General features: G+C 30.1%; 1 protein-coding gene across 1 annotated transcript; it reads right to left on the minus strand.

Annotated features, from left to right (window-relative positions):
* Positions 1-410: 410 nt before the first annotated feature.
* LOC132743477 (uncharacterized) lies at positions 411-18,015 on the minus strand (the record flags this gene model as incomplete). The annotated part of the gene is given in 2 exon segments (XM_060731997.1): positions 411-786; positions 17,583-18,015. Coding segments are annotated over 2 exon segments (550 nt in total), but the record flags the coding sequence as incomplete, so codon positions are not given.
* Positions 18,016-19,404: the final 1,389 nt, after the last annotated feature.

The raw sequence follows: 19,404 nt of genomic DNA on the forward strand, positions 1-19,404 counted from the left end.
GAGCAAAACCCCCTTCAGGAACAAAGGGTGCTGTGTTGCAGAACATGCAATATACTTCTTATTTTTTACCCTATCCTGAAACTTAAGTGATTCTTATTCTTTATTTCTGTTACACCGAATTAACACAGTTAGAGGTTGTAGCGTTTTCTTGTCGATTCTTAAACTTAAATGTTTTTCCCTGTTTTTTTTACATCAAATTAACACGAACATAAGAATACAAGTAGAAAATTGTTGTTAAAAAGGAACACAAAACTATTATACAACGGTCATAACACAGGAAAAAAATAGAGAATACAAAATGGTTTCATTTTTACGTTTTTACATAAAACTGCGTCTATATGTAGTTTTGTTTTGCTGCTAACAATGTGACGTCATCATATGACGTAATGACTGGATCAATTAAGGTTTACCTGTAACATATTTCCACTGCAACACGCATCTATCGCAATAAACCCCGTCGGGTACCTCTACAGTTAACGGAATAATTCCAGCACGGTCCACATAATATGCGAATTGGTCACCTTGGTTACGACCTTCACTTATCTTTAACAAATGTTTATCAAAACATGCCTTCGTCTCAGCAGTTCCATTTGTAACACAAAGATGAAACTCAAAATATCCACTTTGGTCAGAATTTAGTAATATTTTAACATATATATTCCTTTGACCTTTGTCAATGACATCAGCAATGGCTCCGGTGGCATATTTCCCGCCAGATTCATGTTTTCGTACTCCGTTAAATGGATCTCCGCACAATCCGCATTTTCCATTGTTTTGTTTCAACCTCTGAAATAGTGAAATATATAATATAAGTACAAATACAAATAAGAGTGAGAAACGTCCAAAGAACAAAGCCGGGCAACATCAAATGACGTAGGACAACTTGGGAGGCATCAAATATGTCACTGACCAGAATTGGGGCATAAGACGGTGTGGACAGAGGAAGGCATAATTGGTGGGGTATTTCATTAACAATTGCAATTAACAAAGATAAAGCGAATTTTGAATGCCAATACGATAATAAAATGAAAAAGTTGTTACCAATATTTTTTGAATCTGCCAAAGACTTTAACAGTTTTGCCCAAGAAGGTTTTTATCAAAATATGTACCAATGCAAGAAATGTCTGTACATGCATTTAGATATATGTTAAAAATCAAATGAACACATGATGTGTTTGTCGGAATTCATTCTTGTAAAAATTTTTAATGAATTATAACTCTTCTTCTCCTCTGCAATAAGTACATGTATGTCAACAGTACGAATTTATTACATTATTCCAGTTTGTTCACCCTAACCACCAAAAAATCTTTAATAAATCTATCCATCTTTAAATATGGACAAAACCATTTATCATTTTTGACAAAATTTCAAAATAAGTACTGATTAAGATTTGTTACCGCCTTCCGACCAAAGGTTAATATATATGATTTCAATGTACGTGCACATTTGTTATTTTGATTTCTAAATACCATTTAAAAACTTGGTCGTATATCAGTGAAGAAAATTGCGGTTAAAAAAGCAATTTTTCTAAAACGACAAAAACACGTGAGTATTAATTATCAATTATACACCGTCTGACAAAATATGTCATTTACCTTGAGGCCTTATTGATATACAGAACATGTCCGAATCTAGCTAAGGGAAGCTATTATACATTATAAATGCAAGGTAAGTATATAAGTAATAAAATTACATACACTTAACAACATTTATGTCCTTTGTGAGAAAAAATATGCTAATATGACGTTATGTTGCATGAATAACAAGTTTATCGTAACATTAGATATAGATATAATGGTAAAACGCTTCACTACAATAAACTTTAAACTCCGCTTATAACAAAAACGCTTATATCGATATACCGCTTATAACGATGCTTTTGCCCCAGTTTCAGATTGGTTGTTTCTCGGATATAACGATATCCGGGTATGACAATAAAAATTCGGCGGTGTCCTGACTATCATTATAAGCGGAGTTTTAATGTGTGTACTATGTATTATTGAAATTCTAAAACATTAATGATATTTTATACTTAGTAAATATAACATACATTATTTTAAATTCTAATTTTTTATTATGAAAATGAAAGGCTATTCTGAAAAATGAAATGCACATCTATTAGCTATATGAAAATCAGTAAAGATGTATTGACTCTGTTGACACCGAATCTTAATGATATTTTAAATAATGACGTGTTAAAATTTGACCTTTGGAAACCATTTCTGATTTATTGTCCTAATATATAAACACATTAATTACCTTTTGAGAATTATATAAAGATATAATTTTGTTTACGATCTTGGTTAATGTTTTAAAGTCAATTGATATATAAAGGAAGGTCTGTAATACCTGAAATAATTATGTTGATATTATTTAGTATCATGCGTGAGAATGTATGTGTGTAGTTTATGCTTATTGAGGGTCCATCCGCCCTTTTGGGCACAAAATGCATCTTTCGCTGTCGAGCACGGACCCCGGACATGTCACCAGTTATGCCCTTTAAGAGTTACTTTTGAAGCATAAAGTGGTGATAATTTACCTCCATGCAATTTCCACGGAGTATTAGCCAAACATATGAATGTTCAGTGACCTACTTTTGGCTTAAAATTCATATATTTGGCTAATACTCAAAACCACGAAATAATTATATATCGAAGTCCTTATGACAATTCTTACTACCTTCTCGAAGTGTGATAAAAGGCTGTCTTTGTAAACAAAAGAATTGAGCTGAACATAACCACATTAAGGTGAATTGATCAATAATAGAAAATCTGTAATAACATAAATGATTATGTTGATAATGTTAAGTATCATACGTGAAAACCAACCCACGAATTATATATATGGATGTTGTTTGTAAATATTAGATACATGACCCGATATGAAATACCTTTATATAGCAGATAATAAAGTGCTCTAGAACAAAATATTATTTTTTCATCATATTGAAGTCTATCAACATTTTGTTTTTCATAAACATTTCACAAAAATATTCAAATTGTACTTTTCTATTGTTTTTATCAATATTTGAAATACTTCTGGATAATATGTCCATTGTAGACCAATCCACTTTAATGACTGCATTTTGAAGGTTATTATTTAAGGAAAATAACAACATCACCACATGTCGTTTAAGTATTTATATAGTTATAAAAAGTTAAATTTATTGACAATTAAAATCATATAAAAAATAATATTTTAATAAACTCATTGTTAACCGTTTTTTGTTTGCATTTTTAAAGGCGCCAAATTATTGCTTTATTATATAAAAACTTTCTTCCTGCTTTGCTACTTATTTGATTTCTTTTGTTATAGAAAGACAAATTCATTAGCAGTTAAAGTCATATAAAAAAGAGTTATGTTTCCTTATTCGTTTCCTTTGTATTCCATTTTTACTTTTTTCATAAAGTCGGATTAAAGAGAGATTCTTCTGTTTAAGTATTTTCTTCCCCTTTCATTTCGTTTTGTTTTCAATTTCTTTTCGTTTTATCCCTATCTTTTCGTTTTTTATTTTGCGACAGAAAGGAAAAAATGAAAGTGATAAGTCATTATTTAATAATGTAAAAAAATATCTTTAGTCTTTTTTTCTATCATTTCTTTACTAAATGACATTTACTGATTGTTTTCATCAATTTCGTAATAAATTATCATTTCTTATTTTTTATGTTTAACTTACTTTATTTCACTGTATAATTTACTTTCACTTACTTTCACTGTATTATTTACTTATTACAAATCAAATATCTTTTTTATCCAGCCATATTCATTAAATTCTTATTTTTCAGATTACTTATCCGAATGTCTCATTTTTCTCAATCTGTTTTTCCAAAGATTACTTATTTGAATATCACATTTTTCCCATAGTCTTAGTTTTATTTCACATCAGGTACAAATACATTGATTTCCACAAATACCATAGATGAAGTTATCATTTGTTTCATTAATATCATGGAAAAATTTATATGTCTTCATTTTTATGATGTACACATGTTTTAACTAATATCAGTTTTAACTAATATCAGTTTTCACTATTTTGGAGAAATTCATTTGTTTCATTAATATCACGGTCAAATGTATTCTTGTCACTTAAATCATGGAAAAATAAATGTGTTTTCGCTAATTTCATCAAAAAATATTTTGTTATTATTAATTTTATCGATAAATTTATTCAGTTTCACTAATATCATGGGTCAATGTATTTATTGTTTCTAATTTTATGGATACAATTATTCGGTTTAATTTATATCATGGACAAATGTTTTGTTTTCACTGATATTTCAATCAACTGTCCATAATTTGTATCTTTTTACACGTCACTTCGTTCCCAGTAGTGATGTAATAATACATGTCATAATATCCCTGGTATGTACATGTTCATGCCCCAATATAAATGTCATAAACACCGTTTGCCCACAATAAATGATAGTAAATTTTATCACTTTCTTATTCAACAAAATACAAATTAATTATCATTTACTCGAATAATTTACATGCGATTTATCTAATTAAGGACATTTTTTGTATGGCAGTCATTTGATTTTCATTCTTTTTTGTATAATGCTTTTATTAAATTTTCTTCAATTTATGGATTTCATAAAATGACAAGCTATCAATATAAACACAATTATAAATGCATTATTTCTTATTAGATACAGCAAGACAGAGGTTAATTAGATTGATAAATTTGTTTTAGGAGGAATTTCTTTTGATATAAAACACCTTTTATGGATATTTTATACCGCCAAAAAGGTTACTGTCATGCAAAAAACATAGAAATATTGTGTTTCGCATTTAGAAAAAGTAGTTAGAACTAAATAAAACGAATAATAAGATAGTAAAAAACGTTATATAATAAAAACGACAAAAACTTTTAATAGTTTTAGGATCGACAGTATTAATATGATTCACAGAAAAGAATTTAATTGAGTAAAGTTGCGGCCGTAAAATCACGCCCTGTTATTTAAGATTTGAAGTGCATGTAGTTTGAGAATCGTCATTCACAAAAGAATAAACTTGAGTTACGTTGCGGCCGTAAAATCACGCCTTGCAATATCTATTTATAGCGCTATTGTATTTTGTACGGATGCTTACCCCTTACATATAAACTTTTAAATTATAATTTTAATTAATAAACGGTCTATCCGTGTTAATGTTGCCTTAAAATTTTGCCCCGTTTTAAAAATGCTTAGGTATATTTTTCCATGTTTTTTTTTCATTTAAAATCGATACTGGTCCCTTTTAAAAATTCAATGAACTGGTTAAAAACTCAAAAAGTACTGATGATTTAAATAATTTGTGGGGTGAAATTATTGATCATATATAGATTGTAAAATTTTTAAAATAAAATAAAAATGAAAATTTTTTTGTTTTTTTTTGTACGTTTCGAAAATTTATTGTTTTTTTTTCGGTTTTAAGATTCGCCCAAGACGATTCGACCCTACGGTCGCCCCCTTTAAATGACAAATTCCCTCATTCCGAAACCATTGATTTACGTTAGGTTTTGAATAAATAGTTATAAATTTGTAAACAAATCTAACTATTCAATCATGGGCATATTGGGTGGGGTTTTTTTGGGTTTTTTTTAATTGTTTTGTTTTTACTCTCCAAAACTTTGACCTTAAAGCAAATTGCATGTAATTGTTTTATAACATTTATATTACATACTTCTCGTGGGTGAAAAAAGTTATTGAACATGTACTGTTGTTGGTGTGAGCCTTTTTATAATACAAAGGCATGTGCCTTTTATAATACGAAAGTGTGTGCTTTTTTATAATACGAAAGTGTGTGCCTTTTTATAATACAAAGGTGTGCGCCTGTTCATAATACGAAGATGTGTTTCTTTTTAAAATTCGAAAGTGAATGCCTTTTTATGATACGAAGGTGTGTGCTTATTTATAATACAAAAGTGTGCGCCTTTTAATAATACGAAGGTGTGTACCTTGTTATAATATGAAGTTCAGTGCCTTTTTTATAATACGAAGGTGTATGCCTTTTTATAATACGAACGTGTGTGCTTTTTTATAACACGAAGGTGTGTGCCTTTTTATAATACGAATATGTGTGCTTTTTTAAAATACAATTCTTAAACAATTTCTTGACAGAAAAAAGAAAGTCTTTGCTAAGTACTAACTCTAAATAGTTTATTGGGACACACTGAAAACATCTTGATAAACTTTGCAGGATGAAATAAAAATTAAAATAATAATCAACGAATTACTTCATTTTGAATTTACACTTTTTTTTATAGAGACGTATAAGGAAATAAAAAACCACCACTCTGTAAATTCATTTCTCATTTCGGAATTAACACTGCTTTATCAAATTTATTGACGCAAATTTAACAACACTTTTTCCATGACAAACGAGTTGACAAGTTTTTTTAATTGGTGCAATTTTAATTTTATCAAAATCTATGAAGTATCTCGTGTTGTTAGTTTTTCACTCCAGATCACGGCAGTAAGCAACACTGAATTCACCAGAGCACAGTTCAGCCACCGCATCGTTCCTGGACAGGCTGTCAAGCAGTTTACCAATACTAGTTGCCTTCACTTTCGCAATAAACTGAAATTTCTGTACATACCAAAAGCAGAGGTACAGTGCGAATGACCTTGGAATAGATAACATGAACAAGCACAACGAAAGTGACCTGCGCCGTCCAGGAATCGAACCTGCTGGGTCGCCCGAATCAAAGTCCAATGCTCTACATATTGAGCAAACGGCTAAAATAAATAAGGACTCATTTATCGCTGTTTTATTACGGTGTGATATCGTTCGTCATTTGACATGATAAAATTATCTTTTTATTACAGGTATGATATGAAAAATGCCGACTAATGATGAATGAACTTCTGGAATGTATAATACTTATAATTTTATAATCGCACATTAAACTGTACAATACGTGAATTTGTTATATTATTACATTATTATAATAAAAATATTGAATAATATTGATGAAATAAGATGCGTATTTTTATTTTTCCGTATTTTACTTTATTATTTTCTTATCCATGAAATATTGAACATATTGATGAAATGAAATGCGTATTTTTATTACCCGCAGGACTACTTTTTTCTTAATTCAGCCAATACACACAATTAAAGAGGAATACTTTCGGAAAGTAAGGTCAAAAAGTGAATAAATATATAATAATAAACCATAGATTCAAGTTTTTTCTTTAAATGCGGGATCTATTCTCATCTCGTGGTATTGATAAAAATCATATTTCACACCACTTAACGAAAATTAATCCCGTTTTTATAGGAAAAAAATTGGAATATCTTCTATATCTTTGACAATAATACTCAACCATAGAAAACGATATTTAACGAGTCTGATAAAATCCGTATTGCTCTGAAAAGTCTTCAATAACATATTTATTACATTCGGATACTTTTGTCGCTAACGGTGTTTATCATTGACAGTACATGACACACTAGTTTTCGAATATATGATATATTGAATTCTTCAATATTGAATAATCCAATGTTCAATATAGGAAATGTATTGGACGGACGAATGGTAAAAATACAAAGTAGCGATTCGGTGTACGTGGAACGTATCATATGATGAAAAATATTCTCTATATCAGTAACAAAATAAAACACATCTGTCATTCTTTTATGGTATATAATAGAAATTTGTTTATCAATAACAATAAAAGTGAATAATTGTTAACCAAATAATAAAAAATATTTGTGGTTGATAAATTACATTATATTGTTCGCACTCTGTAAACCTTATCTCGATACGTTATTACTTTCGCCTTTTTATTACAATTTATATGAAGTATCACAGACAAAAGTTACGCCAATGAAATACAAAGAAAAAGATTCGATGACATCAAAGTAATTGACATTTTCGGCTTACTGTTGTCAACATACAAAGCACAATGGCTTGTTTTAATTAATGATGAATATATATGTATGTAAACACCCACTGTAAGTTATTCAAGTTCTTTGAACTAACGGTGATTACTGTCTAAGTGATATTTCCATTTTCACGTTGTTCATGTGACTAAGAACAACCCGATGTCACTCACGTGATATCACACACCCTGGCATAAGTAACATGTTGTCTTGTAAGCATTAGAGTCAATAACATACAATTGTGCAAAAATCTCTAGGAACGCTAAGTGATACTTAAAAAGATGGAGCACCAAACTAAATACCGTATTTACCGGACAAAAGGCTTGAATATTTAAATGCTAAAACATCGCATTTTCACCCGCCGAAATGCGCTTTAAGACGTCTTATTCATCTATTCACATCGATATATGGACCATGAATATAAAATATAAGAATCGGTGAAAACATGAGCGATATTTATCTACTCGTGATCATTTCAGCAAGCGTCTAAAGGTACTGCTCAAACACTATAGTAAGATAGGTCCCTCTAAATGAGCATCTTAACTGTAAAAAGCAAGATGCTATGATTTACAAATATGCAAATATATGATGGTGATGAAAGGTTCACCCGGCACATAGAATAATCTTACGATAGAAAAAAATACAAAAATCATCTTCAGCAAAAAGGCTTTATAGACAAAAAAAAATTAAATAAATAATACGGGAATAAAAATGGCTACAATGAGCAAATAAAATGAAGTATATAATACAGACAACCTTATACTGGTTTACAACAAAACTCATTATGAATGTGTCTCATAATAACCAAGTTTGTTCCCGGCTTGGACTGTAATTTTAAAACAGTTAAATGTTAAGTAATTTTGAGTATTCAATTAATGTCAAGTAATTGTCAAAAGTAGCTAAAGATATGAATTTATTTGATTAATAAGGACATGTTTTACAACTTAGTCAAACAAAGCCAGGTTTTGACAAAAAGCTTGTTTGTAAAAACACAGTCGACAACGATATTTAAAAGGTTGTATTTGTGAATTTTCATGGCTACTTCAATAAATTAAACAGTTACGAGCCATTAAACGTCATTTTCAATAACAAAATGATGTTTTGTTTCAAATGCCTTCTTAAATTTATTGTTTTATACTTAGATTTTTAATTAAGACATGTCATTGTTTGTTACTTAAAGAATGTACCGTAAATATGGCTATTTTTTAAAACTGTTAATCAAAGTCACACGCAAGATATAGAAAATCAAAGGGCTGCAACCTCTGTGGTATTTTCTGATCTTTGCAATCTAAATCATACTGACTATCTGTATGTATTTTCCTATATAAGTTTATTTTTATATACTATAATTAATCTTACGCAGCGACTGCGTCTATAACAGTTTGAGATTGATACATATGGAATTTTGCATGACTAGAGTTGCATCAAAAAATCATTTTCATTTTTTAAGACAGCCATACTTTATCCTTGCATATCGTGGCTACTTCCTTAAAAAAGACACTTCAAAAAAAAAAAGTTGCCTCGACTAGGATTTGAACCTTGGGCCTCTCACACCCTAAACGAGCGCGCTACCTCTGCACCACGGTGAAGTAATACATATGTATCTTGAATAATAACAAATACATTGTAATTCTTAATTGAGAATTTCCATTCGTGTTTGTAATCCTTACTAATTTCGAGGTATTTTCTTCACTATAAACCTGTTGTTTAACACTGATGAAAATAATTTAGCGAAAATCTTCTCGCCAAAACAGTACGACATGTATATATTCCACTACTCGACAGTCAGATTTATTTGTGTACTACGCTCTGGAGTATTCGGTAATCGACATAGCTAAAAATAGCATTTTCATTGATTAAGCTTTACGAAAATAGCCGAACATTTTTCATTGGGTAAAAAAGATATTCATCCGCGAAATTTGTGATTGTAACCTCATATTTCTATTGACTACTCTAAACTTTTAATGCACTGTAATTCGTTAAATGCATACATTAAAAATTATTCTTTATTTTAAATTGCTGGTTTTTAAGCAGTTCTGAGTGAGAACTACTTTGCGTTGTTAGGTCTGTTAGGAAAATTTGTGTTAGACCGTGGATGTTAGCTATGTATTTACTGATCTTGCGATCAGAAAATACAAAAACATTCTTGTACTTGCTTAAAGGCACATTATGCCCGAGAAATACTTTGATTTTTATCTTTTACAAAAGCAGTGTCCTGTAATAATTTTCAAAAAGATACTCATTTGCTAATTACCCGAACCATCTTTTACTTCTTTTGCCTGTAGACAATTAGTACACTAACAGTGATTTAGTATTTTGAAATTTTGTATGGAAGTCAAAATACTGTTTTGTTTACGTTTTACTACTTTTATAACAAATAATTTCCCACTCAGTGCTACTTTCCTAATTGTTAAGCAGCTAACATGCCCTAAGAGACTAAGACTATCGTTCAAATGTTATAAAACTCATGTTTCTCCCTTTCAGTTGAAGGAAAAATGATTCATTTCTGAGGCATTATGCGCCTTTAATAAAGAAAAAATTGGAACATTCATCATTTTAAACATAGTTTGTCATTTAATGAAAGTCTACATGTTGTTACAATTCTATGAAAAAGAGTGACAAAATTTATATGAAAGGTGGATATTATTCTTTAAAATGTCTTGAACTAACATATGATTATAACTTCACACGAAGTTAATTATTCCTGAAAAAAAAAATCTTCACTTTTTTTTAAACAATTTTAGAACATTTTATAAATTTTCACTAAACGAACATGCGTCTTCTATAGCAACTTATTTTCCAGTACCATACGTTCTTAAATAGTGAAAACCATTTGCAAAGGCAAAATGCCCCATATCAGGACACGCTGTTACAAATATATCAATTGTTATGAATAGAAAATGATTTAAACAATAAAGAAAAGAATGCAGTCAATGCACATTTGGCGAACATAATAGATACCTTTCTTGCTTAATATTCAATTAAATATGCGTTGAAATTGATTGAAAGATGCAATGCATTATGCAAACAAGCATTTTAATGTGCAAACCTGTCAATCTAGGGCAACAGATTGATGTAAATTGACAATACAGATTGTTTTATGACTTTGTCAAAATATTTTGACAGTTTCTAAACAGAGATTTTTATATGTTTTTCAGCTATAAATTTGCGCACAAAAACAAAGAATTTATTATGGCGGCATTGCAGTTTAATTGATGGCAAAGACCCCACGTGACACTTGATTCATTTGGCGTTCACTCTATTTCGCGAGACAACAATACTGTAGCTATTTCTCGGGATTGCGAGAATCGACGTGACTCAAGCTATCGGCTGCTTGTGTAAAGATTTTCCCGCCAAATTTCTGCGATAGCTGGATACATTATTCGAAGTACAAACGTCCTGCAACGAAACCAAAATCAAAGTCGTTCCGAAACATACGGCAGATCTAACAATACAGTCACGTGCGACAGGTCTCCTTGAAACGTTGTTTTCTTATCAAATTATTATTCACAAAACTGAAGAGTTACCTAAGTTTAGGTTTTACTTTTTTACTTTTTAAGCGGAGGATACAAGAGCAAACGAAATATCATTTTGTGGTAAAGAAATGCAGATATATTGCCAAAATTTCGAGGTTTTAAACATCTAGCATGTCAACTTACAAATAAACAACAATTTTTCTACATCATAATTCACACTGAAGACAAAGTCAAAATGGGATGTTTGCGACATGCAAATTTGAGCCGTGCCATGACAAAATCAACGTAATGCGTTTGCGACCAGCATGGATCCAGACCAGCCTGCGCCTCCGCGCAGTCTGATCAGGATTCATGCTGTTCGCTATCAGTTTCTCTACTTGTTATAGGGTTTGTAAGCGAACAGCCTGGATCCGGACCAGACTGCACGGATGCGCAGACTGGTCTGGATCCATGCTGGTCGCAAACCCATTATGTTGGTTTTGTCATGACACGGCTCATTTATATCAGACTGCACTTCAACATCTTTTGCCAGTTAGTATGTTAATATAGTACAATTATAGAAATTCTTAATGCACGAACGTCTACAAAACATTAGCAAATAATTAATTTTCCACACAAGGTGGCGTCCGTAAATTTCATAATGTTATTATGAATTTTTAAAACAAATACACGCCGGAAAATATTGTTGTTTCTTCTCAAAAGTGTGTCTTAAAACGCACAACACTTTAAGATATTATAATAATGTTGGTTTAAAAACTATGTACAACAATGCCGCTTATTTATAAAAACTCTAATTGCTTATTATAACAATTTTAATACTTTTATAATAAAAGGAAATGCATGATATGTCAAGATGTTAGAATTCCACGAGCGTTACTAGGTAACAATGCGTTCAATTGTTGTAATGATTTTGGCATTAAAATGTGAACCGCCGCATATCTTATGAATTATGTTTTTTTAAATAATAGTTGTTTATTTGATGATTCCTTTTATTACTTAAAGTTTTAATAGACGGTATGTTGGTAGAATTTCGAAAAAAATTATTGTATGAATTTCATAAACAAATTTGATAATATGTCCCAAATGCTTGCACACATTGAATATAGATGTAAATTGTCTTAAAAGCAAATATCGCATACACTTATGCATCGCTAAACGCATAAAATCCTAATGAAAATAGAAGAGTAATATTTTGGTCTGGAACATTTTATTCTGTTAACTTACAATATTCATGTGTGTTAAATCACAGACATTCTTTGTTACAGTTTTTGTTCGGGAATCGACTGTAAGATAATTTCACTGTTGAAACAAAAAGAGAAAAAATAGGATATTCCATAAGATATAATTTCTTTTACTTTATCCATGTAATTCAAAAGTTACGTATGATTATGAATCACACGCGCTCAAAATGCCATGATGTCACTAAGCCTATACGTAAAGTCAATAGTCTTTTCACAAATTGCCCGTTAAACATTTTTTTTAACTCGATGACTGTTTTTGTGCTTTACAATATCTTGTATCATAGGAAATTTAAATCCATATAAACTCGGAGACAATGTTTGTTATAAAGCCAGCTTTGATGGTAAATCTTTTTAAAGAAATGGTATATGATTGGTGTAAAAACAAATTGTTTAAAATCACGTTTTTTCTTCGTTAGTAATTTTCATAAAAAAGATCGGAAAAAATAAACCGCAAAATAACCATCTGTTAAAACTTGTTAAAATATCGGTGTTTTTTGTGTGGTTAATGAGTGTGTATATATATATGTAGACAAGAAGGTAAAGTAGAAAAAAAAACATACAGGTTTTAATATGATACATGTAGAACTTGACACATTGTGACAAGTGCATATGACAATCATGGGCCTATTGTCGGCCTGTCTGTATAAATTATCACTGACCCTACGTTACCACTGCAAAAACGTACAAAATATAGAAGTTACTGTGATTTATGTAACGTAGAAAAGTAATTTACGTTACGCTATTATGGGAAATCTGTTTTTTACCGGAAATACAAGTAGATGATAAATATTAGAATGAAATAAATATGAACTGTCAAACGAATTACAGTGACTATAAATAGAAAAAAAAATAATCTGCAATAACAAGTTTTTTTATAAATAAGAATATGGTGACGGATAGATAAGTTCAGGTTCATAGGACTTAATTTATACGAAAGATACGTACATGCACAGTTCATAATATACCCTAAATAACAAATTTTCTAGTAAAAAATCATTCACTTTCAGTTAACGAAATATATACATTAATAATATTTTTTTTAAAGGCCCATTATGGATCAGAAATGCTACCATTCTTATTTCTCAAAAACGTTCTATTTTTGGTATCTTGCTACAGTTTCAAAAAAAAAAAATAATGCTCATTTGCCATATAGATGAACTTTCTTTGCTTCTTTTGCCCTGTTGACAATATAATTTTAGTAAATAAATGTTTTGTATGGTAGTCAAAATACTACATTGTTTACATTTTGCTACCATTACGATACTTTACTGTACATTCAGCGCTACTCCCTTTAGTTATTAAACATCTTACATGCTCTAAATCAAAAATTACATCATAATTTGCCATATGCTTGATATTTCTAAAGAATTTGATAAATATATATTTCTTAGAAATAATGCGCCTTTAATTTATGAAATAATGGAGTTTGTGGTTATTTTTTAAAAACGATATTTTTATTTCAACACTGCACAAGGTACATTTATCACGTTTTAATAATATTATTATTTATATAAATCTAATTTATTATTAACCTTATTTAATAGAAATATTATTTCGATCGTTTTATGCCAAAAATGCATTCATGGAATTTCCAAAAGGTGAATGGTCTCTTAATTGCACGTATCAAACAATAGCAATTACAACTACGAACAAAAAGAGAAAAAAAAAAAACAATCAGTTTTCCTAAAACATAAGATTACCAATAAAAGTTAAAAGGGCATCTATCAAAATATAAAGGGTTTTTATTCATTAAGGTGTTTAAAATCAACGCTGCATTTGTGAGGTTTCAACATTGAACCGGAAGTTGGTAAGCGTCATTTAATACAGAACGCGTGCATCAAACGACATAAAGAGTAGTTTTTACCGCCCATAAAACATGCATTTTTGCAGTGATAAATTCACAACGATACAACAAAGTTGCATACTAAACAAGCAGTGAACAATTCACGAATTGTCATATAAAGTTGATAATAAAATATTTTCAAGAAAAAAAAAAGTCTTGACAGAAATTTACCGCATGAAGTTAATGAGCAAACAAGGGTGGATATTAAGAAAGTATTCCCATGACTTTAGCAAAATTTTAAGAAATTATTTACAATTAATTATGTTTCTGTCCACCTATTGTCACTGTTTGTTTGACTGTAACTTATTAATTAATTATTAATTTCACGAAAATGGCATTAAATTGGTTATACATTTATGAGAAATCTTGGCTTTTACGATGACTTGTGTCCCAGTCTTTGATAAGCAATTTCCGCCTGAATGTCAAAGTTAACAGTCGTCTGCGAGACGGCGTCTCATAGAAATATATATGTAGTCTCACATTTATTATTTAAAGGCACTTTAAAGGGACCCCACTGAGATTTTTTGACATGATGGTACTGGAAATAATATTTTGAGTTTTTTTTTAACTAAATAACAATAATTTTACCAAAGAAAGTAAAATATGGCCAAGATGTCTGATTAACAAGTAACATCTCTAAAACAGGACAACACAAATGAAGGACATTTTGAGAAAAAAAAATGATAGCACTTTTAAGCGTAAATAGGCCTTTCAATGATTGGTTAATGTTTTCTGTGAAGTCATTAGTCATACTATTAGTTCTCGTTTTCTTGAAAAATTTACCTTAAACCCATTATGCCGTTTACATGTTCCGAAGTGTGTTTTACATGACAATGTATATGAGGTGACACTGTATTTAAGTACAAAACAAATGTTACCAAATATTGCTTTGGTTGTTAATATTGTATGTTACTTGTAAATATGTGTTTCGTGACACAACATTGTCTGTGACATTGTATGCGTGTGACAAGTATAACAAGATAATGTTTAGTTCATGACATTTGCTTGTTACGTGTAATTGTGCTTTTCGTGACACAACATTGTCTGTGGCAGTGTATGTGTGTGACACAAGTCACGAGATTATATTTGGTTCTTTACATTGTATGTTACGTGTAATTGTGCTTTTCGTGACATTCCGCTGAATGTGACATTGTATATGCGTGACAATTGTATAGAGAGAAAGTTTTGTTCTTGAAATTGTATGGCACGTGCTGTTGTGCGTTTCGTGACATAAAATGTATGTGACATTTTGATATTGTACACATTATTGTTTAAATTGTTTTGTTGTGTATTCCCGTAATATGTTTTGTTTCGTGCAAATTTGTTTAGAACTTGACAATATCTGTTGCAAGAACTAGATATTTTATATAACATGACATTGTTGTTTATTACTCGAAATAACATGGCGTTGATTTGAACCTGTACGGGCACTTGCCATCAGAGAAAAGAGGGGAAATCAAATTTTGTGAAATATATATAAAAGCATTATAAAACATTATGGAAAGAACGTACTGATAAATTTATAATGATTTGTCAGGGTCAAAAATATACATTTTTTTGAGAAAATATAGAATTGTAGTGATTATTGTACGTATTCATTTAATTTTAGAAATACTCATTTGTTCGACTCTTATTGACATTTTTCTTCTCCCCCGTCCCTCCCTATATTCCGTACAGACAATTTTGTTTAATTGGCACGTGTTTTGGAGAAATTTCATTCAGACACAAGTCTTAAAGCAACCACATTTTAAAAGAATCTAACATTTCAACTTCACTGAAAGTTCAACATGCCGAGAACAGAAACATAAATTGGATTATAAACTTGTAAAATTATAGAATAGAAAAAATGAATATCCAAACTGGGGACATGGAGTACAAAAATATGTGGCTTCCAAGAATTAAAGAAATAAGGTTTAGGAGCAATAAACTTGCCACACGTTGTTTTTAACTTTTTATTGCACGTCAGATCTGACCCGATTTATCTTTCTGACATGGTTTGTAACTGGGTAACTACAAATTATATTTTGAGTGATGCTATATTTAGTCATTTATGTATATCTGAACAGACTATTTCATTACAAAACGAGAATTAATAGCAAATCAGAAAAATAGACAGTTGATATGAATGTTTTACGGCCGTATGTCAGAATGTTTACTGCCAAAGCAAACAAAAAAGTGACAAGTTGGTCACGTGATAATACGGTGCATATGTATGCTATAATTGCTTGATGACCACTTCGCATCAGACTCCTAAATTTTTTAAAAGTTTGCTTATACTTCAAAGTACTGAAAGTACTTAACATTCGAAAATGAAAAACCGGCAAGTATTTAATAGATGATGAAGGTAGATTGACGAAGAAATGTGATGATAATTTTAAAGATATCGTTAGACCAAAAGCTGATTAACTGAAAACTAGAGAAAAAAATTAAAGGAATAAACCGGTGATAAAGATAATATGTTGATTTCGGGGAACGTCTTTTTTTATTTTTCCTGTTTAAGTTATGGTACATATATGTTCTGATATAGATAATTATTTTTTTAGTTCTTTTGGTATATTTTGGAAAAAAAAGGTAAATATAGATTAGTGGACAATATAATGCTATAATATCACAGTCATGAATATATATTTTAATATATGATTATCTAGTTTATGTATTTTAACAACATCGAACGAAAATTTCTTTGCAGAAGTACCCGTAAAGTTTATTTTGGATATAATTTATAAATTATTTGTCTTTATTTCTACTCGACCTTTTATAAATCACGCATGTTGCTCATTTAAGAATATTTTTGTTTCCAATTTTGAAAGAACATATATGCAAATGAATGTGTTTTAAAACTGATGCTTATTCTTTAAGTTTAAAAAAATGCAATTATTTTTTTCAAATAATGTCTCACGTGACTTTCATATGTTCTTCCGTTAAAGTTGTAAAATTACATTTGAAAGTATTTTACATCTATATTCCTTAATTTTATTCTTCCACAGTTTATATTCATATGATTTCTTACAACAATATATTTTTTTAAATTTTCCAACTCGATTTTAAAGGAATATCGCCACTTCCACGAACAAATATACCATATGATTTATATCTATTTTTACAATTTGTTACAATAAAAAAATAACGATTAAAAAAACACTGTTACTTACACCTATTCCTCCACAGTTAATTCCCATATAATTATATCCCGCCGAATTATAATTTGTACGAGTCCACATGGTTCCTCGATGTGAGGGTTTGAGCATAGCGGTAGCGTCCGCTGACAGAAAAACATTCCAAAAATAGAATAAAATCACGTAAAAAATCGAGATGAAATTCATCATCAATGTTTTGACTTAATTAAACACATTTAGTTCACTAAAAGTTACTAAGCTACTATTTTATCGTACTTTATATAACTAGCTTCACTTTAATTTTAAATATTTGTTTTCTCTTTCCCTTTTTTCCGTTTTTTTATTTCATAAAAGAATTTCAGTTTTATTTTGTTAAAAAATCAATAAGATAAATAATTAAAACAATAGAGCACGGAATGTGTCCCCCTGCCTTATACCACTGCTTAAGGGAAACTGTGACAGTCTAGCAGCTTACATGACGGATGACAAAATATGACATGATATAAGTTATTCTATTTTTGGCGCAACAATGACAACCAAATCCATCCTATGTAAGTGTTTTATTTTATGATGTGATACTATCAAATCAGTAACTTTCGTGCGGACTTTAATTTCGCCAATTTTGCGAATTAATGCATTTTTACAAAAATCACTTTCCGCTACGTATCTGCCATATAAATTAATCAACACTGAAAATAGACGTTCGCGGATATTTTAATTAGTTAATCATTCCTAACTTATAAGATTTTGAGAATTTTAACTCGCGAAAATATGTGATTTAACATAACATCGGGATTTATTTGCTCCGATGGCATATCATGCATGTGACATAAGTAAATGAAACTGGTCAGATAAAAAATATGTTATTTGTTTTGCATTAATATTTGAAGTTGTAAAACATGTTTTAGATAACAAATTTTGTTAATTTAATTGCGATATGTTTTATTTTAAGCTAATTTTGCTATGAAGTTAAGATTGGCGCCTAAATATAATTTACGTGCATTAAGTGAGGATAATTTAATAGATCATGTTAATTTTTGGTATTTTTTATTCTTGCTCATTCAGTTAGAGATAATTATTTTACACTTTGTGTTTATTGTCTGTGCGACATAATGATGTGGGTGGGAGGCAAGGGGTGGGGACGGGTTAATTCTGAACGCAACTCTCCGTATTTTATTTCTAGAGCATTTTGACCCATATGTTATACATCTTCGGATGTTTCTAAATTGAAAATTTCACCATTTTTAATGTTTAAATGTTGAATTCTGATTAAGCCTGTGCTATGGGGCGTGGACGGCTTGCACTTACCAGTATCGTCTATGAACAGGCTCAATCAAACCCAGCCTGCAACACTTTTAAATTATGTCGTTCAAGACAGTCTTTTAAGGATTCTGTTTTTTTCTTTTTTACTAAAATATTCATGCAATTAAAATATCGGCCTTAAGGTATCCTATAAGGCCAGAAAACTCTTCCTCCTTTTAGAGTTAACCTTACTACCATAAAGAAGGATGAAATGTTCTGAGGAATTCAAATATTTAATAACTTGTTCTTAATACACTAAAATCCAAACATTGACGTTCAATGTCTTTGATCAGACTTTAAAGTATAATATTTCACTGATACACCACTAGGCACTGCATAGTATTATTATCACGTATTCTTTTTTTTATTTTTTTTTTACATGGGATCATCGCTGATTGTTTGAATCAGACCAATGACTTATTCCAGTTCTGTCAAGTGAGGAGGTTATCCATATAGCTTTCTCCTATCTTGGGCCTGAGAAGATGCATGTGACGACGCATAAGGTCTTCAAATTTTTTTTTGTAATAAGCAATCGCAACTCCAACTCCCCAAGAAT

This window comes from Ruditapes philippinarum, unplaced genomic scaffold (genome assembly GCF_026571515.1).
Source record: "Ruditapes philippinarum isolate M1 unplaced genomic scaffold, ASM2657151v2 ctg3926_1_1_1_1, whole genome shotgun sequence".
Lineage (NCBI taxonomy): Eukaryota > Metazoa > Mollusca > Bivalvia > Venerida > Veneridae > Ruditapes > Ruditapes philippinarum.